The 23638-nt window shown below is 56.1% G+C and overlaps 1 protein-coding gene and 1 long non-coding RNA gene across 32 annotated transcripts in view; one reads left to right on the top strand and one right to left on the bottom strand.

Moving 5' to 3' along the window:
- MYO18A (myosin XVIIIA) overlaps window positions 1–23638 on the bottom strand; it is a 106119-nt gene that overhangs the window by 3971 nt on the left and 78510 nt on the right. For 12 of the 31 annotated variants that reach the window (XM_077970675.1, XM_077970673.1, XM_077970674.1 and 9 more), the window contains 19 exons: window positions 21699–21827; window positions 20892–21035; window positions 20420–20509; window positions 20169–20288; window positions 19852–19963; window positions 19287–19414; window positions 18823–18977; window positions 17004–17127; window positions 16718–16918; window positions 16072–16182; window positions 15418–15522; window positions 14952–15098; window positions 14437–14550; window positions 12958–13074; window positions 12683–12766; window positions 12113–12250; window positions 9411–9596; window positions 8917–9056; window positions 4803–4925 (listed from right to left, as the gene is read on the bottom strand). In XM_077970675.1, the coding sequence (XP_077826801.1) occupies window positions 4803–4925; window positions 8917–9056; window positions 9411–9596; window positions 12113–12250; window positions 12683–12766; window positions 12958–13074; window positions 14437–14550; window positions 14952–15098; window positions 15418–15522; window positions 16072–16182; window positions 16718–16918; window positions 17004–17127; window positions 18823–18977; window positions 19287–19414; window positions 19852–19963; window positions 20169–20288; window positions 20420–20509; window positions 20892–21035; window positions 21699–21827 (2468 nt within the window). Of the gene's footprint in view, window positions 1–2209; window positions 3478–4802; window positions 4926–8079; window positions 8125–8916; window positions 9057–9410; window positions 9597–12112; window positions 12251–12682; window positions 12767–12957; window positions 13075–14436; window positions 14551–14951; window positions 15099–15417; window positions 15523–16071; window positions 16183–16717; window positions 16919–17003; window positions 17128–18822; window positions 18978–19286; window positions 19415–19851; window positions 19964–20168; window positions 20289–20419; window positions 20510–20891; window positions 21036–21698; window positions 21828–23638 lie in introns of all 31 variants that reach the window. The other 19 variants (XM_077970656.1, XM_077970655.1, XM_077970654.1 and 16 more) reach the window with 4 other exon arrangements.
- Window positions 18442–21366, top strand: LOC114673083 (uncharacterized). The gene is made up of 2 exons (XR_003723677.2): window positions 18442–19033; window positions 19187–21366. It is a non-coding gene; the product is annotated as an uncharacterized LOC114673083 (long non-coding RNA).

The following is a 23638-nucleotide window of genomic DNA, read 5'->3' on the forward strand; positions in this document are numbered from 1 at the left end:
CAAAGCCAGTTGATGCTGAGCGCCACTGAGGTTCTCCCTCCCCAGGCCTTCTCCCTCTGGCTCCGTGTTGGTTGACTAGGTTCTGGCTTGGTGCCACTCTACCAACACTGAATCCAATCCTCCTTGGAGGGGGTGGTATACAGGGCGTCACAACGACTACAGCTTTCCTGGTGGAAAAGAGGAACTGTGCTCGTGGCTGGTGGAAGAAACAGGCTTTTGGTCTTTTTGTTCTTGCTGGTTGTGGGGTCAAGGGTGATGGTAGGCTGATGGCATTGGGGTCTGAAATCTGCCAGTTGCCAGTCAGTGTGAGATGGCCCAGCTTTAGGCCCATGTCCATCTGGGGGTTGAGACGCAGTGTGCAAAAAGGCCTGGCCCTCTTTGCTTTCCAAACCTCTCTCCCAGGTCCATCAGCTGACTTCCTGCCCTAGGGGTGTAGGGCACTTAGCAGGGCTGCTAAGAGGAAGGCTGAGATGCCTGATCAAATATTTTGACCCTTGTCTTTTTTTTTTTTTTTTTTTTGAGATGGAGTCTCGCTCTGTCGCCCAGGCTGGAGTGCAGTGGTGCGATCTCGGTTCATTGCAACCTCCGAACTTCCCGGGTTCAAGCGATCTCCTGCCTCTGCCTCCCAAGTAGCTGGGACTACAGGCGTGCGCCACCACGCCCGGCTAATTTTTGTATTTTTAGTAGAGACAGGATTTCACCATCTTGGCCGGGCTGGTCTCAACTCCTGACCTCAGGTGATCCATCTGCCTCGGCCTCCCAAGGTGCTGGGATTACAGGTGTGAACAACCGCACTCGGCCAACTCTTGTCTTACTATGGAGCCAACACTGGTTCCCTAGTACAACAGAGATGCTTCCTGTTCCTCCTGGAGCACCCAGTAACCATCTGCTGCATGGGGGAAGTGACAGAGCAGGGCTGAGCCATTCCACTTGCTCCATTCCTTAAAAGGTCTTACATCAGTCCCTTTTGGTATAATCCATTCAAAGTCAGCCTAGGTGTCCAGCTACTCACAGCACAAGCATGCGACAGGTGTGTTAGTTCATGCATCTGGGAGACAAATGTCTGTGCCCCAGGGGGCTGCACTCAGGGGTCATACCTCCTGGGAAGCAGCAAGCTTGCCCTGGGAGGGCATCATGCTGAAAACAGCTTCACATAAGCAGGGTGATCTAAAATGTCACCACCCACCAGAGAAACTGGCAACAATGGGATTCCAATGAGTCAGGCTCTGCCCTTCTTCCACGGTGGGGGTGTGGGCATAAAGGGCCTAACTGCTAGATCTCCCTCCCCACAGGGAGAAGAGCTGGGGGAGGCAGGGGAGCCAGGAGGGGGCTGTCACTCAGCAGCTGCTAATTTCTATTCATTAGAACCTTACAAGATGAGTAGAACCGAGGTGACGCCCATGTGTGGGCCTTTGGTGGGAGGGCTGGGGAGAGAGCCAGGCATCTCCTGGGTCTGCTGTAGGGTGTGGCACTGTGTGGGCTGTAGCCCTGGGAGCCTTGTACTCCTAGGCTTGAGATCTATGCCAGAGAGGAAGGTAGCTTTGAGGGGGCAGGGCGGGGGAGGGAGAGCTAAGCAAAAGGCCCAATAATAGCTTAGGGCCACTGATGTGCACCAATCACAGCTGCGGTGTCAGTTTGGGACCTTTCCTGGCCCCCAGCCTGCTGGGGCGATGAACGAAAGCTCCTGAATGGGTGCTGCTGGGCACACACAGTAAACATGTTGCCCATGTGCTCTGCACTGGCTGCGTGGAGGAGTAGGTAAGGGCAAGAGTGTTGGAGTTGGGCAGACCCCATTCAGACCCTGGCAACAACCCTTCCCAGCTGTGTGTGACCACATGGCAAGTGACTTAACCTCTCCAAGCCTCAGCTTCATCTTCTATGAAACAGGGCTACTCAGACCTTTGTTATGGAGTTACTGTGAGGGATAAGTGACTAAAGTGTGGAAAGTATTAAGGACAGTCCCTGGTTCAGGGTCTTGTAAGTGGGAGCTATGACATCACCAGCGAGTTCGGCTGATGGGGCTCAGGGCTCAGGATGACTGATCAGCTTGGCTGGCCCCTGCATCAAGGCAGCCAGGAGGCTCTCCGAGGCCAGGCATGCCCGAGAGGAATGCGCGTGGGCCCTAAGGTGGCGGCCTGTGGGACAGGGAGCACGTTAGTTCACACCGGGTGGGACATGCCATGCTGAACCCAGGCCGGGTGCCACCTACTGCGCTAGTCGCTCTCGGGCCGGTACAGGTACCGCATCATCAGGCTGTCCACCTCCTTCTTGCGCTTCTTTTCCTCCTTCCTCGACAGCTGGTGCGTCTGCCCAGTCTCTTCACTTTCTGCAGCTGGGCCCTTCTTCACACTGGAGCGGCTGTGGCTGGAGACGGTCGAGCCGCTAGATGACGACGAGGAGGACTCAGACTCCGTCTCCGTTCTCTTTCTTCTCGACTTAGATTTCTTGCTCTTCCGAGAGCGCCCCTTCTTCCGCCTCTTGTGCTCCGAGGAAGCTTCGGAGCTGGAGCTGGAGCTGGAGCTGCTCCTTCTGCTCCTTCGCCGGCTCCGGCTCTTCCGGCCGCTGCGGGACCGGGACACATCAGCAGCAGAGGCGGAGCGGCGGATGCTGGCAGCTCGCTCCGGGGGGGCCAGTTGGGCGCTCCGGGCACTTTGGATGCTCTTCCTGTCATCCTCCTCGGAGTCGGGCTCCAGGCTGCTCCGCTGGAATGGAACAGGCTTGTAGCTCAAGACCTCGTTGATGGCAGCCTCCAGGTCTGGGTCCAGGTAGGAGTGACGGCTGACGGAGCGGACGCTGGAGCTGGGAGGCTCATCCATGGCCGAGGCAGAGCTGCGTGGCCGGGGTGGCACCGACAGACTGCGTGCCAGCGACGGGTGGCTGTACTGCGAGCAGGCCTCGCTCAGGGCCACACTGGCTCCGTCGTCCCATTCCTCTAGGCAGCTCCGGCCCAGGGACAGGCGGGAATCAGGGCTCTCCCGGCCTAGGCCAGAGGCCCGGCTCAGGGAAGGGCTGAGCGTCCTGGTCAGGCTGTCGAGCCGGGAGGTGCTGCGGCGGGAACCAGGCGAGCCCGACAGCGAGAAACTCAGGGAAGAGCCAGCCCTGTCCTCGCCAGAGCCCCGCCGCGTGGCCGAGGAGGCCCGGCTGACGGGTGCAGAGACGGTGGAGGCCCGGCTGAAGTCGGAGCCCCACCGCTTCTCCGGCCCCCGGCCAGCGCGCCCCCCAGTCCCTGAGAGGACAGAGCCACACTCCTCCGGCTCCTCGGACTTCCTGCCCGGGCCTGGCTCCTCCCTGGGGCCCACACGGGCCTTCCTAGGGGGCCTCTCTGGGGAGGCCGCCCGCTCGCTGAGGGAGGTGAAGAGCGAATCCGCATCCCCGGTGCCCCCAATGGAGTCCTTCAAGGTGAGCCGCTTCCGATAGCTCAGGGAGCTCACCACCGAGGATGGCCTCTCCTCCACCCCTGCGGCCTCCTTAGAGAGGCTGTTGAGGGCCGTTCCGAGGGAGGGTGCGAGAACCAGCCGTGGATGAGGGCAGCAGGGAGAGAGGGAGGTTGAGAGAGAGAGAGGAACAAGCATTAAACCCAGAGAATAAAGACACAGGGGGAGGGAGGCAAAAGGAGGAGAAAACGGCAGCAGCCCTGGCAAAGTGGTGGTGAGAGCGTCGGAGGAAATGAAGCAAAATAATTTGCGTCAGTGAAAATAGCTTCATGGAGAATGTCATGTAAATTAGACTATTGTTCTATTTCATCACTTTTCCCCCTCTAAACGTTTAGTTCAATTTATTTCATTGTCAACTACCTGGAGCCTCGTGCCACTCCGTGGTGAACCACAGCAGTGGGGCGGGGAAGCCGGCATTATCTGCAATAACAAAACGTTGTTTGGCCGAATACATTAAACCAATTAGGGGGGGCTGCTGGGTGCTTCTGGTGAGGGGCCAGGCTTGGGGAAGGGGCCTTGGGGGAGCTGGAGAAGGGAGGGAGAGACGTTACTTTTTCAACCCAGTCTACCTGCTGTCTCTGGGAGAGGATGGGGAAGGGTGTGTCCTGGAGGATCAGGATGGGCTTGAGTTGGGGGTCGGGATTCTGTTGTGGGGGGAGCAGGGATATGGCTTTATGGGGGTGGTTGGGGGTACGGGTGGGGGCTGTTCTTTCTCCCTGCTGCCACACTGGCCAGTAGGAAAGAGATGGGGAAGGGGAAGCTCTGGATTCCAGGGGTAGCTGTCTGTATGATCAGAGGACTATGACTGGCTAGAAAACAGGGGAGCACATTCCCCCAGTGGATGGGTATTAGGAGGAAAGAAGTGGGGGCAGTGAAGAGATTAGAGGAAGGAGAGAATGGGCAGAAAAAGACAGAAATGTGCCTGTAGCTGGGTCAAGAATCAGTGGAACTGGTGCCTCTTCTGCTGTTATTCATGGTAAGATGTCAGAGATCCAGAGCTGGCCAGGGCTGTGGGATCAAGAGTCCCCTGTGCCCCATCCCAGTCTTGATTCCAAGGGTCTGAACTATCAGGAAGCTTGATCAACATTTGTTGAATGAATAAGCAAAGGTGACATTTAACCTACACCAAACCAAAGCTTGCAGCCTAATGGGAAAACATTACCTGGGAAAAATAAGGGCAACACAGGCCTGGCTAAGAAGAAACTAAGCCTCTTCCTGTGCCCACGCACATGCCAGGAGCATGCTCGGGCTGCAGTCACAAATGCCAGGCAAGAGACGCAGGCCTGCCCTCATGAGATCCAGGCGCTACTTGTCCATTCCTTGTGGCATGAGATGGCTTTTCCTCCCAGCTCAAGGCCATATGCTCACCTGGAACTCTTTAAGCTGCCATCATCAGAAGCTGCCTTGGAAGGTCCCTTGTTTTTTGACAACCAGGACTTGACCCCGTCGACCCGGTCCTCCAGCTCCGAGTCCACATCCGAGTCTCCCTCACTGTAGGGATGAGGAGCAGAAAGGTAGGCAAGGCCAGGCAAGGGATGGGCACCTGCTGCCCACGAGGGGAGCAGAGGGAGGTGCAGGGGGTGTCTTGGGCAGGGGGGATGTGGGCAGCATGCGCGTCAGTGAGTCAGGGGGCGAACGAGAGAGGTTAGACAGAGCACACCATTCACAAGGAGCCTGTCCCCACTCAGCAGCCACACTGTGTGACAACCACCAAGAAGACCCTGAGGAGCATGGAGGCAGCTCCCAAGCCAGTTATCTGTGACAGGCCACTGTTTAGCTGACCAATCCAAGGAGAATGACTTAAAGACCATCCACTCATCAATTTCAGCTAAATGGCTCTGAGCTAAAAAGAGAAGCCCTGGGTCCTTCAGTGATTCCTTAAGGCCTACTCTGCTGTTTCTTTTCTGCCATTCTTCAGATTGTGGCCATAGCTGCTGTCAATTTCCATGCCTTTGTTACAAGAGCTGAGCTGCCAGCCACAGAGCAGGAGAAGAGAAGGGCTTCGTAGGATTTGGAGTTAGCTTGAACCTGGAGGTCTCCTTAGCGGATGGCAGCACCAACCTGGGCTGTAGGTTAAGGAGGCACAGGCCATATCGCAGATCCATCCTGTGGCTTCTCTGGCTTTTAAGAAACAAAGGAAAAGGGGTGGGGGGCATCGGCATTTCCAGAGGGACTAGCAACAGTTTCAGTATCTAAATTGTCTCTGGAGACCCAGCTGGGCTCAGAAAGTCCCAGACCAGAGCCCTGTCACTCAAGGTCTCCTCTTCCGTCCTCAGGTAGCCCCCAGCCCTTGCTCACAAGAGCTTCATCTGGCAGAGCTGACCTTAGCACTTGCAAGAAAGCCCAGAGGAGTCCAATTCTGAGGCTGGAGTCATGGCCCTCCCTTCATGAAGCAGCTGGGCTTGGAGATAGCTTCTGAGTTAAGATAGATTCTAAAATTCTGCAGAATGTCTGCTCACCAAGTTGCCCTGCTATGTATAGGCTAGGCTTTCTCCTTGATATAAATTTCCTTTCCTCTGTGTCAACAGGAATGGCTCCATTCCTGAATTATGTTCTTAAATAAATAGCCACACAGGCATGTGTACACACACACACACATATGAAACCAGCAGACTGTTCTGGGGACCGTGAGAGAGTCCAACTCACGGAGAGGGGAATAAAGAGGCATATTTTATGGGCTTCCATTCAAATACAGAATTATAACAAAGACGAGGCCGGCTGATGCCCCGGGTAAACAGGAGTTTAGCAGACAGCCTCGAAACTGCTAATGCAAGCCCTGTGCCTGTCCGAGCCTGGCAGATTTACTGTGGTGCATGGGCCCCATGGAACGCCAATACCACCTGATTTATACACCCGTGCAAAAAACCTCCCTCTCTAGCTTCAGAGCCTATAATTTATCACCACCGTTCATAACCATATTGATTGCCTTTAGAAAGGAGGTGCTGTATGCATCGCAAAATCTATGTCTACATGTTAAAAGCGTTTCTGTGTAAATCTCCCTTAATACTGTGCTGTTTACTGCTTTCATTAAGGTTATAGCAATAACAACTGTATCTCTAAGTAAATCGAAACATTATTTTTCTGCCCGCCTTAGTGTGCTGGGCTCAATAACTTGGAGCTGGGGCCCAGAGCTGCTGAGGAAGGAGCCACACCACCTCTCTGCCATCAGCCGGAACCTGGTTAGAGCCGCACGTCCCCATGCGTCTACGTGAGCGCACACTGGCGTGTGCGTGTGTGTGCGTGTGCAGTGTACCTGTGTGTATGCGTGCCTCGCAGTGGTTTAGAATATGATCTTAAATGCGCATTTTATCAGCCCTTGAAGCTCTTACCACCCAAAGATGGCAGGGTTGAAACACACAGGGGACAGACAGTTGTGGGCTCAGAATACGAATTTTCCTCCTCACATTCAGAGCAGTGGATGGGCTGCAAAGCTGGCCTGCCTGCCCTTGCCTTCCCTTTAGTTGCAAGCATCTAGAAGATGGTCTTTTCCTTAAATAATCAGGCCTGTAAACAAACTCCAGGGGCAGGCAGGCTCAGGGGGCAGTTGAAATTTTAAATGGTCGGAATTAAACTTTGCGTCAAATGCAATTTATGTCCGGGCTCATGTGCTATTAGTTAACTGGGAGCCGAATCGCGGGGGAACAAACAAACGGAGACAGAATGGCGGGGGATATTAATTGTGTGTGACAACCAGGCTCCAGCGGCCCTCTATCACTGTTACACACTATTACATTTATCATTAGCTCTCACGGAGTCCTGTGCGCTGCCACCAGCCCATCCTGGCCAGCGGAGGGGGCCCACCAGGCAAGAGAGAGTGGGGGAAGAAATCCAATGCCATGCTAAAAAAACGACCTCTGAAAAACAACCTTGTCGAACTTGATGGAGGATCAGCCCCGCTCTGCCTGAAGGCCTGCACATCTGCATCTGCCGTCCAGCTCCCACCCAGATAGCGGGAAAAGAGAGGGCTGGATTTCCTGGGCTTCCCGCCACCTGACAGACAGCATCAGCACAAGCGCCCGCCGGGGCCTCCCTCTGCCCACGGTGCCGCAGGGAGTAAAGTAAACACATCTGGCTGTGTTCCCTTCCCCCGCCATGGCGACCAGCCCATGATTAGCTGCCTGAATGCTTTCTCCAAACAAGAAACTGGGAGATACCCCTCACCTTCTACCCTTGTCTGCCAAGAGAAGGTGGTGGACCTTTAAAGATGAAACATGCCTGCTTCTTTCAGGCAGCTCAGGCTCCCAAGGAGCCCAAGGATGTGGACAGAGCCAGCCCAAACAGACTTTTCTCCCAGAGAAATAGGCCAGGGAGGTGGCCACACTTGGTTTTTAAGGGAGGAAAGTGCTGGAGCTCAGGAAGGTAAACTTCTCGAATAGGCTGCACTTTCCTTTCTGCAGGAGCCCCCAGTCCTGCCCACCAAGGGTGCACGGGCCATCCCCAGCCTTCTGGGGAGCACACCTCATTGCCCGCTCCCTGCCTCCCCTGAGGATAGAGTCAGTGTGTTAGCATTAGAGAACAGTGAGGCAGGAGTGTGGGGAGGCTGTATCCACATGCTGCGTGCAGCGGCCCTGGGGTGGGAGCCAGTGTTAGGGGTGGTTAGACACCCGCGAGGACAGGCAGAGAGCACATGCGCTCCAGTCCTCACAGTTTATTCTTTCTTTTCTGATACTTTGTCACCATGTCCTGCAAACTGGAAATAGAAGGAAGATGGTGGGCAAGGGGTCCAGGGGAAACAGATGAAATCAATGGGCAACCCCAAGGTGGACCCCTTAGCTAAGGACCTCTCTTCCCTCAGCAAGAGCCAGCTCTGGCTGGCTGAGACCAGGTAGTGGGGGTTGCGTGATAGCACTGTCCTCAAAACCTGATCTGGGCTGCCCCTGGCACCTCTCCCCTGCCCCAAAGCAGCAGGCTCCCTGCGCTGCCCCAGACCTGCCTGCAGGATGGGCCCCAGCCCTGAGGTGGGAAGCAGGCAGGTCTAGGGTCTGCCTAGGGCAGCCTTGGGAGCTTCTCCATGGCCTGGCGCCACCCCACACTGCCGGCCTTCCTTCTTCGTGACTGTCTCCTCCGCCTAAGACTACAAATCTCTTTCTCTCCAGACCATTCCCTGGGTGGGTTTTATGAGAAAATCTCTGGCATAGTAACAAGGCACCACAGCCTTTAAATCTCTGCCCTCCCCAGAGGGGAGCAGGCACCATCGGAAATGCAGCTAAACAGGGGAATAACTCATCTTGAGCGGGCAGAGCTGGAGGGCCTGGTCCTGGGGAGGGGAGACTGGCTGGGGGGCCTCAATCAGGGTGCACCTGTCTCACCCTCTGCCTCTGCAGGACAGGCTGTGCTGGGGTCTGGCAGTAAAGGGAGGGTGGGTTGGTGGCTCGCTCATGGGGAGGCAGAGGATGCAACTGTTCTACCTGGTGGCCTGGTTCCAGAGGCAGTCAAGAGGGCCTCCGTGCTGGCTGCAGATGCCCCAGAGGCCACCTCTCACCTGTTGATGAGGTCCTCATTCTCATCACTCTCCATCTCATCCTCGATGGCGGCCTGCAGGTCCCCGATGCGCTTGAATGCCAGCTTTAGGTCAGCCTGCAGGCTCTGGTTAGCAGCCTCCAGGCTTTCTAGATCCATCTCCTAGGAGGAAGGGGGCAGCCCAGTTTGCAGGAGGGCTAGCTTCTTCCCCAGATGACCAGAAAAAGCCTGTTTCAAGTCCTTCCCGGTCATAGGGGCGCTACCCAAGGGCTGACACAGGCTTCCAGAGCCTTTTCCGCTCTGCTGCTGCTGGGCTGTGGGGGCCAAGCCTCACCTGAGGAAGCCTCCAGTGCCATTGGCTCCCTGGTCTGCCCTCTTGGTATGCTCCTCCTCCCTCTCATTCTCTGACTCATGTGCAGTTTCTTTGCACCCTATCCCCAACCAGGCCAGAGTGAGGCGCACACTCAACAGCTCGTCAGGGGGCTGCCATGTGGGCCCTGGACAGGAGGGCATTACCAGTTCGTGCTTCTTGCGGCTAGCCTCGGCCTCCTTCCTGGCAAGCTCGCCCATCTCCTCCTTGGTGTCCCGGAGCTGCCTCTGTAGCCGCTTGTTCTGTTCCTTCTCCCGGTTCTCGGCTGCAATGCGCTGATCCCGCTCCTCAGTAAGCTTCTCCATGTTTTCCTTGAGCCGGCTTGCCAGGCTCTGGACAGGCAGTTGGGGAAGAAAGACACAGCACGTAGGCCCATCAGTCAGGCAGAGGGAGGGTGTGGCAGAGCTCTGGGTCAGGAGGCCTGGGGTCAAGCTCTGGCTCCACCATTCATTGGCTACCTGGGCAAGCAAGCCCGAGGCTTCCCTTGCTTTTCTGTAAAATGGGGGGAGAATAACACCTACTCCCCAGGGGTCTTCTGAGGATGAATAAGGTAATGAATGTGAATGCACTTTGAAAGATGAAAGGTGCTATTATCATTATTACTACACCAAGACTGAAGGAGTGTTCTGGGTACAGCTTGGTGGGCCTGTCGGTATTGACACTGCATGTAGAGGCCTCTTAGGTCAGCAGGGCTTCCCGCAGGGACTCTGAACCCAGAAGCCCCAAAAGCTAGATCCTGTGCTCAGAGGTAAATGGCTTTGCTGGAGTTCTGGATTAGGAGAGACTAAACAATCATCAGATTCCAAGCAGAGAGCATCTCTCTAAGCCTAATGAATCTCCTGCCAGGCAGTGGGATGCTGAGCAAAAAATGACCTGGAGAGAGGGGCTGAATGTGAAGGAAGAACCCCGCATCTGCTTGTGATCCTGGTTCTACCTCTGACTGGGCCTCCAGCCTCTATGTCCCTAAAATAACAGAGCCAGGCTGCAGGATTGGGCCATTCGTGTTTAACATCCTATGAGTCTAAACCACAAAACTCTCCGAGCAGAAGGGAACCTGAGGGATAGAGGTGTGGGAAGGGACTAGGCCCAAGAGAAAAGGAGATAAGTCCTGTGGGCCTGTCCTGTGTCCACCAGACTAATGGCCTCTTCTGTCCCTTGATAGTTTTGTGACCTTAGGCAACCTACATAACCCTTCCTATATGTAAAATGGGGATCAAAATATTATCAGCCAGCCTGGGGTTGGGGTGGGCAGAAAATAAATTCTTAAGTTTCCCCTAACTCTCTCCAGCTCTCCTGAGGACTGTGACCCCGTCTTGGGAGGGTCAGTTGTGCTCTCTTCCTGTGTCCAGGTTATTAATGCCCTCTAGAGGCCCACCTGTTTCTATCCCTACCTAAGTGCCTGCTCCATGGACTGCGAGTTGATGGAGGAGGTGACAGGGCTGCCCCTCAGCAACCACACTTATCAACACAGGGCCCAGACAGAACTGACGGTGCGGAGACAAAGGCTTATAAACTCAAAGAGAACTTAAAAATAAGGCGAGAGGAGTGTAAACCCAGGAGATAATCCTTTCTGCCTCTCTCTTGCTATCTGCTCTGCCAGAGATGGAAGGCGCTGGCCCATACTGGCTTTGGGAGACCAAAAGAAAAAGGATTGGTCCAGCGTGGTGGCTCATGCCTGCAATGCCAACACTTTGGGAGGCTGAGGCAGGCGGATTACTTGAGCCCAGAAGTTCGAGACCAGTCTGGGCAACAAGGCAAAACCCTGTCTCTGCAAAAAATACAGAAATTAGCCAGGCATAGTGGCACATGCCTGTGGTCCCAGCTACACAGGAGGCTGAGGCAGGAGGATGGGAGGATTGCTTGAGCCCAGGAGGTCAAGGCTACAGTGAGCCATGATCGCGTCACTGCACTATAGCCTGGGCAACAGAGCAAGACCCTATCTCAAAAAAAAAAAAAAAAAAAAGAAGAAGAAGAGAGAATGAACTTTATAATAACGGCAGAGGAGAAAGGGATGGGAAGAGGGTAAGAAAGAGAAGTAAGATTGGGGAGAGGAAAAAATATCTCACGCCTGTAATCCCAGCACTTTGGGAGGCCGAGGTGGGCAGATCATGAGGTCAGGAGTTAAAGACCATCCTGGCCAACATGGTGAAACCCTGTCTCTACTAAAATACAATTTTAAAAATGCACGTGCCTGTGGTCCCAGTTACTCAGGAGGCTGAGGCAGGGGAATCGCTTGAACTTGGGAGATGGAGGTTGCAGTGAGCCAAAATCGCACCACTGCACTCCAGCCTGGCAACAGAGTGAGACTCCGTCTCAAATAAAAAAAAAAAGAAAAAAGAAGGGAGAAGAATAGGGTCATAATCAAGGAAAAGGAAGAGAGAGAGAGAGAAAGCAGAGACAGGAGGGCAGAAGAAGTGAGGAAGAAAGGGAATGAAGCAGGGAAGGGGAGAGGAGGAGAGAGAGGGCAGATGAGAGAACAGACTCCAGCCTGCACAGAAGTGGCACCATCCACTGCATATTTATGACCCTGCCAGAGAACCGGTTGAGGGGAACAGGCGGGGGGGAGCTCGTGGTGGAGGAAAATATGAAGACGAAGAGCTAAGCTGCTCTGGTCCCTTGGCAGAAAGCAAGCACGGAAACAGAATGTAAAGCAGGCGGGCTCCATGGTACCCAGAGAGCAGGCCAGGCGGGGCGGGAGAGAAGCACCTGCCCGTCAGCTGGCCTGGCAACGAGGCACAGGCCTCTGAGGAGTGTCCAGAGGCCTGCCCAGCCCTGCTGAGCATGCGCGGCTCCAGTGCTGGCGCAGCTCTGCCCTGTTCGGTGCGGCCTGGGAGAAGCGGGAACCCACCTCCAGCCGTTTCACTTGCGTCCTTTCAAACTCCAGGCGTGTCTCCAGCTCCCGTATCTTAGCTTCCTGCCTGCTCACCAGGGACTTGTCCACCATGGACTGCTCCAGGAACTCCACCTGGCTCTGGAGGGCTTGTAGCTAGAGGTGGAGGGCAAGAAGAGAAGAAAGAACTGAGCCCAGAAAGTGAGGAGGATACGTCTGGGGCAGGCAATATCACCACGGTGACCAGAAGGCGGGAGAGGTAGAGAGGGATGCACCTGGGAGGAAAGAGAATGGAGCCCTGGGCCAGAGGCCTCCCCCATCTGCCCTAGCGCTTGGCACAGATCTTGCCCTTCAGAGAGAAAGAAGAAAGCTAAGGACTGGAGAGGGAATAGAGATGGGAAATGAGGCAGGGGAAGCCCAAATGTCTGCTATGGTAACATGGCTCCAAGCCTAGCCCTTGCTCCTAGTTTATATTGCTCTGTGGATTACTGATGGCAGAGAAAAGTGCCTTCTAAACTGTGAACTTGGGGGTTCCTCCCACACGTAGTGATCCTGGCACTCTCTCCCAGGGGAGCCCCTGGTCCTCACCTTCTCCTGCAGCTCCTGCTTCTCTTTGTTGGCCTCTTCTAGCTGAGCTTGGAGATCATTTATCTGAGCCAGGTCCCGGGAAGCCTGCGAAAGGGGTGAGAGCATCAGAAGCAGGATCCCCCATAAACATTCAGCCAGCCCAGCCCAGCTGGAACACCAGGGGACCGAAGTTCTCACTCCATCACCTCCCAAAACAAGCGGTTGTATGGGGGACCCACGAGGAGGACCAGAAGGATGATGGTGTGGAGTGTGAGGGGCACTCCTGGCAGGGGTACCTGAGCCACGGCAGCCTTGTGCTTTTTCATCAATTCGTTCATGTCTTCCTGATCCTCCTCTAGCCGGTTCTGGATTTCATTCTTCTCACGCTGAAGGCGGCTCAGCTGCTCCTCCAGCTGGACAGAGGCAAAGACAGATCAGAGGGCCTCAGGCCCAGTGTGTCTGTGGGCTCCAGCTGCCTCCAATGGTGGGGGCATTGTAGAGATGATAATGGGCTGTCTGCCCGCTGGGGTGGGTCCCAGGACCAGTGATGCTCAGGGAGCTGCCTGTCCTGCTCCGGACCAGGGAGATGAGGGAAAGGGCTGTGTGCAGTACAGGCAGACCCCGGGCCTCTGAGCTGAATGACAGCTGCTTCCTGGCAGCTCCTTTGAGGCTAATGAGAAGGCAGAAAAGGTCTGCCCAGAACAAATGACCCATCATCCCGGCACTATCAGTCCAGGCCCTGCCTGCATGTACTCTGCCCCCTTCAGGCCCCAGGGAAGGACCCCTCAAGTCTGCGAAGGTCTCCTGGCTTAGACTCTCATTTCCCCTGGGACTGCCCACTCCCTGGGCATCCAGCCCCCACAGCCAGTCCCCTCCTTGGGGGAGGGGAAGAGAGATCCAACAGCAGCTTCAGGAAATGAATGAATCTATTAGCCTGTAATTCCAAACCACAATGACTGTGTTGGCTCCTTCTCTGCCCCATCCATCTTGTTACTGGGCTGTGGGGAGCTGGGGAAGCCTCCGCCAAGAAATTTATTAACTCAGATTTAAATAAAATGGTAATTTTATAACAACCTTTTTTAACACAATTAAGGAATTTGAATTACTCACCTGAAAACTGCTGAGGAGCACAAATGTCATGGGGATAAATCAAGCCTGTGAGATTGGCATCTCTCAGCAGCTAGGTGACTAGCTAAGGGGCCATGAAGCCACTAGCCCAGCCCAGCCTCCTCCCCTGCCCCATGCCCTGCCCAAGGAGGTATTGGTGGCCACATCCCAGTAATGAATTCTCTGCTGATGGATGGGCTGTGGGAGAGGTGGGGAATTAAAAAGGAGGCATTAAATAAGAGCTCTAATTAGCTGCCGCTTGGGCTTGTCAGTGGGCTGGGCAGGGGGAAGGGGAGGGAAGCCAAGCCATCCTGTCCTCTTATCGGTGCTTCTGCTAATCTCTAGGCACCTGTTTACGTCCCTCAGTCACATTAGATGCCTTTATTTATGGTGTTGGGGCCTGCGGCCAAGCTCCCGCAGGCAGGTGGTTACACAGGGAGATGGGCCCTTGCTGGCTCCCTCTTCTGCCCGCTCCTCCCCGAGGCCTCTGCTCAGGGTGGGGAGACGCAGAGCAGGGGGGCCTGCTCTTCCTGCAGCAAGTCCTGGCATGAAAGGACCCGTCACAAGTCCTGACGTGGAGGAACCTGTCTGGGGTGAAGGGAGCCACAGAGGCAGCTCTATTCTGCCTCAGCCCCCCGAGCTCTGCCCCGGGCACCCTGGCCCCTCACCACTGTCTTGGCTTTGGCGATGTCATCAATCTGCAGGTGCAGGTCTTCGATCTCTACCTCCATTGCTTTCCGTGCTTTCACGGCTGCCGCACAGGTGAACTCTGACTCCTCCAGCTGGACAGAGACCACCCCCGCCCCAGAGAGAGATGTCAGTCATTCCCTGGGGGCAGGAGGGCTGTACAGGGAAGAGTGAGCCCAGATGCCCTCCTTCTCCTCCTCCATTCACTTCAGACCCCAGGGCCATGGCTGTGTGGTGTTGCATGCGTGGGTATCTCCTCCTGTGACAGGGCTGGTGGGCACCAGGCCCCATCCACACCACCCTGGGCTGGGCAGTGAGACAGTAAGGCACACGCAGGGCCTGGGGAGTCTAGCTGCTACATGTGGCTCTCCCCTCTATCCTGTCACTTTCCTTCCCAAGGACTCACAAGCCACTGAGAGGAGTGAGAGAGAGAGAAAGAGAATGGAAAAGGTAAGCTCTGTTGTGCCTGGATCAGCCATGTGCTCTCTGGGGATACCTGGTTCTTGAGCTGGGCGATCTCTCGCTTGCTGGGAGCGCTGTTCTTCAGGTGGTCCAGCATGAGTTGGGCATCCGCCAGCAGGGCCTTGGTGCGCTTCAGGTCCTTCCGCAGCCGCTTCTCTGACTCAAAGTCCCGCCGGTTCACCTGGGTGGGCACCAGCAGTTGGGGTTCTGGGCTCCACACAGGGCCTCCTCCTATCTTACCCAAGCCCACTCCTCACCACGTCCTCATTATCAGTGTCCCCATAAGGATCCTGGAAGAGCCAGGATCATGCCAATCAGTGGTAAAGGGCTGGGTGTGCCAATGTATGGTGATGCCTCCATCGAGGGATGATGATGGGCTCTTTGCAGCACCCCTATCCCCCTGACAGCTCTGTTCCCGGCTCCCCATCCCTAGGATCCCCACTCCTCAGGCTGCATGGGCAGGTAGCTGGCCAGGCTTGGCAGGTGGAGCATCCCCTGACCTGGTCGCTGAGGGTGGCGAGCTTGCCCTCCAGCTCCCGCTTCTCTCGCAGCACCTTCTGCTTGTCCTCATACTCTTCCTCCAGCTGAACCTCCATCTGTTTTAACTGGAATACCATGGGGACAGAGACCCGTCCATCCCTTTAGTACCTGGTGCCAAGCAGGCCCCTTTGGTTCTGGGTTCCCCACTCCGGGAAAACAGTGGGGCAGGCCTGAGCACAGTGATATTGGCGGAGGGGTCAGAACCTAAATTTCAGGTTTCCAGGGTTTCAAAGCAGCCTGGGAGGGCGAGGAGGGACGGCAGGCCACATGCGGTGGGGCTAGCCAAGACAGAATAGGACACCTCGCCGCACAGTGGAGACCTATCTGGCCAGGCTGGCTGACTGCAGATAGCACCAGTACAGCGCAGCACAGCAGGGGCACAGGGGCTGCCCCTGGCACAGAAAGCAGGGAGCGTTAGTTCCTCAGGGGCTCAAGCTTCTCTACAGACTTTGAGCCAATACATCCCTGCCAATGCCAGGATTCCAGGCGCTTCCTGGCCCAGAATGACAATGGAAGACAATGTGGCTGAGGTAGGGAGGCAGAAAGCCCCTTACTTTAAAGCGGCGATGGGAAAAGGTGTTTACGCTAGACAGGTAAGTACTCAGATACCTTACCTTCTTCTGACACGACTGCCGGGCCTCCTCCACCTCCTCATCCCGACTCTCCATCTCCTTAGAATGGGTCTGTCTCATTCGCTCCATCTCCATCTCCAGACGCAGCTTGGCCTGGAGGTGGTTGGAGTAGGGTCTGGGTTCCCTCCCCAGCAATGCCCACCCCCTTCCCACCTGTGTGTGGCTCTCCCTAGGCTCATGGGCTGAGAATGTCCACCAGCCAGTTCCCTTTGCTGGCACCTTGCTCTCGTGGCAGCAGCTTCTCCAGAGCAGCTGAACTCCCTTGCTAGCGGTCTGGCATAGGCCCAGAGAGAGGTAGCTGGGGTGGGGACAGTCCTGCAGCTTCTCCGTCTGCCTGCAGGCTCCAGCTGCCTGAACTGACTTGGTGGCAGGCTGGTTGGGCCTGTGGCCCTCAGCTGCCATGCATCCTGAGCCCTTCCCTACTAGAGCTCCATCAGATTTGTTTTTGTGGAAAGTTCCATGACTGCATCTTTATACTGTGGCTGGCACAGATCAGGTGCTCACTCCACATTTTGTGAGTAGGTGAGTGAGTGAACACATGAATGAATGGAGGCAGGATCCTCTGGCCCATGCCTGAGGCTGGCTGTGGGGATGGTGGCACCCCTCCCTTGGCCAAGCTCTCCTGTACCTGCTCCAGCATCTGGATGGTCCCTGCCTGCTCATCCAGCTCTTCTTCCTGATCCTTGACTTTGGCCTCCAGGTCCCGGAGCTGTTTCTTGACCTTGGCCAGAGAAGCCTCATCCTTGGACTCTTGGGAAGAAATGTCCTGGAGCTCTGCCTCTAGTGACACAACCTTCTGGGTGAACCCTGCAATATCCATGTCTTTTTCCTGGAGCAAAAGAGATGAGGCTGGTGCAGGGCTGACCCCAGGTTGTGAGGGGGACATGGCACAGACGGTGGGTGGCCCTACCCACCTCTAGTTGCTGCTTCAGGCTGAAAGCCTCAGCAAGGAGCATGTCCTTCTCCCGCTGCAGCTTCTCCCGCTGCAGCTTCTCCCGCTGGGCCTCCTCATGCGCCTGCGAGAGCTCACTGTCAAACCTGCAAGGGAGCGTGGCGGCTCTATCAGATGGGGAAGAGCCGGGGTCCCCCACACAGAGATTGTCAGGAGGTGGTGCCATGGACAGGACCCAAGCAGGGGTGGGGGGACCCATGCAGCCCTAACGTGGGGCCAGTGGCAAGGTAGGGGTGACATTTAGAGGTGGCAGGTCAGGCCACTGAGGCCCTATTGAGCAACTGGGTCTGGGATAGGGAGCACTCAGGCGAGCCCTTTCACCAAGTAGGCCTAAGAGGGACCCCTAGCCTGCTTAACAGGCCCCTCAGGAGTTAAGTCTCTACATTTTCCATTTCAACACATCAAAGAATGAGAGACCCAGGTGAGGGTGGGGTGGGAAAAGGGTAGAGATGAGCACCCTGCTTCTACTAACTCACTTTCCACAGTTCGGTTCGGCAACTGTAAGGGCAACAACCGGCTCCTTGTCCCTGCCTCTGGGCACCAGCCTTTGGCCAGGACCATGCACCCCAGCAGTGCTGGCAGGACACCACCAGGAGACCCCATACTGGGTTCAGAGCTGGCATTCCCACTGTGCCCAGCTGGCCACATGCCTCAATGGGCACACAGGGGGCCTCGTTCTTCACTCCTCCACTTCCCAGTCTTCCATTTCCCGCTAAATATGCAGCAAATTGCTCAAATTCCTCTTACCACCTTCCCTGAATAGCTAATCAGGTTCCTGTGGAAGTTGAACGCTCCCCTTACCCCAACCCCACATCAAAAAAAGTAAGAAACTCCGGGCAGCTGAAACCTAATAAGTTGCCCAGCGGGGAGCACAGCAGCACGGTAACTAGGCCGAGCTGGTATTGTCATTGCGTGCTCAGAAGGGGGGTCGAGCTAAGGGTGCCAGCCTTTGGGTAAAGGGGTAGGGTGGGGGCAGAGATGAGAACGAGGGAAGTGGCGGTCATGGTGTCAGGTGGGAGGAATAGAAAACCTTCCTATTTCCCCTATTTGGGGAGATGGTGGTGGGTCCAGGAGGCCAGGGGTAACCCAGAGTCACTGGAAAGGCTCTGCCATCCTCACTCCCAGGGTCGTGGGTGTGGGGATACCTCTTCACAAAGGCAACCGGTGCCTCTGCTGAGAAGCCCTTCCCCCGCAGAGGAGAAATGGGTGCTGTTCTTGCTCCCCAGGGCGCCCTGCTGTTCCCAGGGTGTGTGGGTTCCTCAGTACTGCTAATGAAGGCGTCCCATCCTCATTCCCAGCCCGGGAAATTAATTTAGATTGGATTTTCTCCTGTGAGGGCCACCCCCCTCCTTTGTATCATTACCATAATGAGATGGAAGTGGCACGGTAGTTTAACGACATTAGTCAGGAGAGAGTGTTTGTGTAGCTGAGGCAAGTGAGGGAGAGGCAGAGCTGGGGGCCGGGGGCAGGGACATAGCGGTTCCTGCACGGGCCCTGGTTGATGCCCTTCCTGATGGGGCCTGGCACAGGGTGACAGGCACGTGATGCGGGGAGCACCTCTGAAAGCAGAGGCCTGGGCAGGCCTTCAGTGGGGACACAGCTCGAGTCCACCCTGGAGGTCAAGAGGGGGCCTCTTCACGTTCCAAGATGAGTGACCAGGCAGGCAAGGGCCCTGGACAAATTCAGGTCCTTCCTTCTTTCTTCCCTGGAGGGTGAGGAGGCAGTCCTGTCTGTGGCTGCTCCAGAAGGTTCTCTGGGCCCAGGGCAGGGGGCCCACCTACCTCCTCTGCTTCTTCTCCAGCTCGTGGTTGCGGACCTGCTGGCCCTCCAGGTGCAGCTTGGTATCCTGCAGCTCAGCCGTCAGCCGCTGGCACTTCTTCTTGAGCTGCTGCAGAGCCCGCTGACTCTCCTCACTGTCTGCCTGCAGGTCCCCGAGCTAGGGGCCGAGACGGGGTGCATATACAGAGAGGCCCGGAAGCATTGGTGGAGAAGGTGAGGAGAGGGAGGTGGGTAAGTGAGGGGAAGACCCAGGGATGTGGGAGGAAGTAGGGTCTCCCAGGGTACTGAAGAAGCTCTAATGATAGCCTGCTCCTGATTGCCCCTGCACCGAGAAGCTAACATGCCAGCCTCCCTGATCTGTCCCAGGCCAGGCCTGCCTGCCCCCAGCCTTCACTGGACGGACACAAGGCACCAGTTCCCCTCCTGGTCCTCTCAAGCACAGGCCTCGGCTCCTCCCCAGCCTCACCCGCCGCTCCAGCTGCCTCTTGTTCTGCTGCTCCACCTCCAGCTTGTCCTCAAACTCCTGCTGGAGCCGTTTCTTGGTGAAGTCCACCTCCCGCACAGCCCGCTCATACTTCAGCCGCCACTCGCCACCTGTGGGGTTGAGGCAGACAAGGGAGGATGGAGGTGCTGAGAGTCCCCAGAAGGGGCAGAGGGGAAGGAGGATGGGGCAGGGGGAGCAGCAGGTGGAGTCAGCCAGGGCTCAGAAAGCTCTCTGTAATGACGGCTTCCTCCCAAGGCAGAAGGAGCCACTAGCCAGGAGAAGACCAGAGCGAGAGATGTGGCTACATGTGCTGTGCCTCCCCCAGGGACTGATGGGACCACGGCCCTCAGTCTTTGTCATGATCGTGGTTGTTACAGCTCTGCCTAACAATCCCCTGCATTTATTGGCACCTCTGCCTTCTCATCTGTTTCTTTCACTTTAGCTCATGGAGGGGAGACAGGCCTGGACAAGGGACATGACTACCCAGGGGTGAGCATCAGGGCTCGCATCGCAGGCCACTGCTGAGCTGCTTGGGCCTCAGGCCCACCTGCATCATCATCATCCACTTCCCCGTTGATCTCCGCTGCCCGGATGAGACGGGCCTCCATCACTTCCATTTCCATAACCTCCATCTGCTTCTTCAGTGCATCATACTGGGTCTGCAGAAGACGGGGTTTCAGGGTATGCCATTCTGTCCCCTCATACCCACTCCCCGAACCACACAGACCATGCTCACATGCTTACCCAGGGCAGACAGGGATGCTGGGCTAGGGGTGAAGACGCCAACTGTTTTTGGGGGGAGCCAGTGGGCACTATGGTGTGGCAGTCACCAGCCTGCTGTTCTCACCCAGGCCCTGCCCTCACCTGCAATTCCTTCATCTCCTTCTCAGCCCGGAGCCTCTCTGCTGTCTCCGCGTCCAGCAGCTGGGAGGCAGACTCTCCTGTGTTACGCTCATCTGTCAGCTCCGATGTCAGCTCCGAGATCTGGGGTTGGGGGTAGGGAGTCACCACCAATTGAAGTGCCTGCCTCACTCAGCCAGAACACCTGGGGGACCTGCAGGGGCTGCATCTCCCTGCAGCCATGCCCAGTTGGTGTGGTGCCAGGAGTCACTCACCCGGCTCTCCAGCCGGTCACTGTTGAGCCGCAGCTCGTTCCGCTCCTTCTCCACCTTCTCGAGCTTGCTCCGCAGCTGCTGGATCTCCTCCTAGGGTGGACCAAAGAGGGCAAAGTGAGCCAAAGGCACTGCGAGGGGGTGGGGCCCTGGGTCTGCACCCCTGTAGTGAACGAAGTTGATGAAGCTTGGGCCAGGACACCATGGGAGGAAGCATGTCCCCAATAGCAGAGCCACTGCCTCCTGGGAATCCTGTCCCTAGACCCTTCCCAATAAGCTAGAGATGCCCAAGATTTTATCGTTAAGAGGCTGCCCAGGGGCTCAGCCAGCACCCCAGAGGGTCATCTTCTGTTTGCTGGGCACATTTCAAGGATGTGAGCTCTCTGGACTAAATGAAGAAGCGCTTGGAAGTTCAAGCTAAACCGGCAAGGCTTCCCCTCACCCAGAGACTTGGCCCTCCCAGGCTGTCACATACGTCTTTGTTCCGGATCTGCTCCTCTGACAGCTGTACTTCAATGAGGGGCCTCACTGTGGTAAAGAGCTTCCACCAGGGCCAGTCCTTCACCCCTTTGTTCTTCTTGATGTTCTTCTGAACACAGCGAATGGCCAGGTCCTGGATCTGCAGGTGGGGTGGGGGTGGCGCACAGTGCAGTTCTCAGTCACCTTGGCCAAGCTCGGCCCAGGATCCTCCCCACCATCAGCACAGGCCCCCAGGGCTGCTCCTCTGGCCTCCTGACCCCGAGTCAGATATTTCCCATGCTCCCCCTTGCCCCAGGCTCCCTCCATCCCTCAGAGGGTGGGCAGCACAGAACCCAGCCCTGGGAGCACCGCGCTGGGCACTAGCCGCTCCGCTGCCATTAGGAATAATTTCATCTGCTTTATTTGCTGCCTGATTATTTCCAGCACCCTGGCCTAGCTGTGCTATAAAACCTAATCTTGCTGAAACACAAGAGGCGGCAGTGCTGGCTGTTTTATGGACTTGCTAATAAGAAAAGGAGTCGCTGACACAGCTCCTTAATCTTCATGGAGCAGCCTATGATCCAGAGCCCACCTTTGCCTGGGCCCTGATTCCCCTACCCCTCAACAAAGCCCTCCAACCAGGCCCCGTTGCTGGGCACACCAGCACACTTGCTGGCACCAGAGAGCTGCCCGTTCCCCACCCTGGCCCAGGACATGGTGGCCTGGGAGGTTCCTGCCTCTTCTCCCCCTCATAGCCCCCACCCCAGGAACTTGGCCGTGCCCATCTAGGTTGCAGGGGGAGGGGATGTCCCTAGAGCAGCACCTTTCTCTTCTTGAAGTGCTGGCGGGCCAGGTAGCCCCGGCAGGCTGCTTGGAAAAGGGTTAGGTTCCTGCTGGTTTGTTCGTCCCGCTGCTCCTCCAGCCGTGCCAAGGTACCCGCCCGGAAGAACACCTGTGAAAAAGCAGGCCAGGTGAAGGCAGGAGACTGGGCCAGCCCAGCAGAGGAAAGGGAGGGAAGGTGAGGAACTGGAGAAACAAGCAGGCCTGGGAGTACAGCCCTTCGCTTGGGAAGAGCCTCAAAATCCAATTGTCCAAAAGAGGAGGGGAGGAGCAGGAAGAGGCCCTGGGAAGGCTGAGGGAGAAGGGGCTGGGGAGGTTTTGGCAGGGGAGGAGTAAGGTGTGAAATTTAACTTCAAAGAAAGATGAAAGGAGAGGGAAAGTAAAGGGAAGATATCTGGGGCAAGGAAGGAAATGGAGCAGTCACTGGTCAAACAGGGAGGGGGCGTCCTGCCACATCTGTGAGGGCTTCCTCACCCAGGACTGCCAGCAACCCTGTCAATGCCCCCTGTGCCCACAGCCCACTGCAGGGCCCAACCCGGGCTCCAGCCCCCTCTGACTCCCAACTGCTGGGATCAGGGGGAGTGGATGCCGGAGGATGTCTGTGTGAGAAGCAGTGCTGGGGAGAAGCGTGCAGAGGAAAAGCAGGGAGAATGGGAAGAGGGGTGGTGGGAAGCTCCTGCCTTCTCCTCCCCCTCCCTGCTAGTTTCATTTCAGATGGTCTCCTCTTTCATGTGCCACCCCCCCAACACACACCCAAGTTTCACCTTCTCATGAAGAAGCCAGTGAGGTGGGCGGGGGTTGGCCCAGCTGAGGGACCTGTCATACAGGTTTGGGGGCTGGAGGGCAGGCATGTGCAGAACCAGCTGGGCGCCCCCACACCCGGCCTTTCCTTAACACTCTGTGCTGCCCTAAGATAGGGCTTGGTAAAATTTGCCACACGCCACAAAGAGGAGTGTGTGTGAAACGGGAAGGGTTGGGTGAAAAAAATCACTCTGTATCCATGAGAGTGGGCGGAGACACCTAGGTATAGGCCTACCTCCATCTGGCACAGAACACAGAAAATTCCTTTTTGTGGGGCAAAGAGAAGATGTGAACGTGATGGGAAACAGGTTATGTAAATGCACTGAGAGCCAACAGGCACAGTATCCCAAGGCCCCCTTCAGCAAATATGCAAAGAGAGGGCCTAAACTTTCTGCTGAGAAAGCTCTGCCTCTGGCGACTCCACAGAAACCTGGTCCCCTGAGGCTGGCCTTGGAAAAAGCCAGCTCAGTCCTTTGTGACACTTCCCTAAATCCCGCCATCGAACATGGGGTCTCTCATGGGTCCTAAGTTCTACCTGAGCCTCAATTTCTTTTCTTTAAATTTATTTTGAACGGTCTTGCTCTGTCACCCAGGCTGGAGTAAAGTGGCGTGATCATGGCTCACTGCAGCCTCTACCTCCCAGGCTTAAGCTATTCTCCCACCTCAGCCTCCCCACTAGCTGGCACTACAGGTGTGCACCACCATTCCCAGCTAATGTTTGTATTTTTTTGTAGAGATGGGGTCTCCCTATGTTGCCCAGGCTGGTCTTGAACTCCTGGCATCAAGTGATCCTCCTGCCTCAGCCTCCCAAAGTGCTGAGATTACAGACATAAGCTGCCGTGCCCGGCTGCTCAATTTCTTTCTCTCTTTTTTTGGGGACAGAGTCTTGCTCTGTCACCCAGGCTGGAGTGCAGTGGTGCAATCTCTGCTTACTGCAACCTCCACCTCCTGAACTCGAGTGATTCTCATGCCTCAGCCTTCCAAGTAGCTGGGACTACAGGTGCCCGTCACCATGCCCAGAAAATTTTTTTGTATTTCAGTAGAGATGGGGTTTCACCATGTTGCCTAGGGTGGTCTCAAACTCCTGGATTCAGGCAATCTGCCCACCTCAGCCTCCCAAAG

Source organism: Macaca mulatta, chromosome 16 (genome assembly GCF_049350105.2).
Source record: "Macaca mulatta isolate MMU2019108-1 chromosome 16, T2T-MMU8v2.0, whole genome shotgun sequence".
NCBI classification, from domain to species: Eukaryota; Metazoa; Chordata; class Mammalia; order Primates; family Cercopithecidae; genus Macaca; species Macaca mulatta.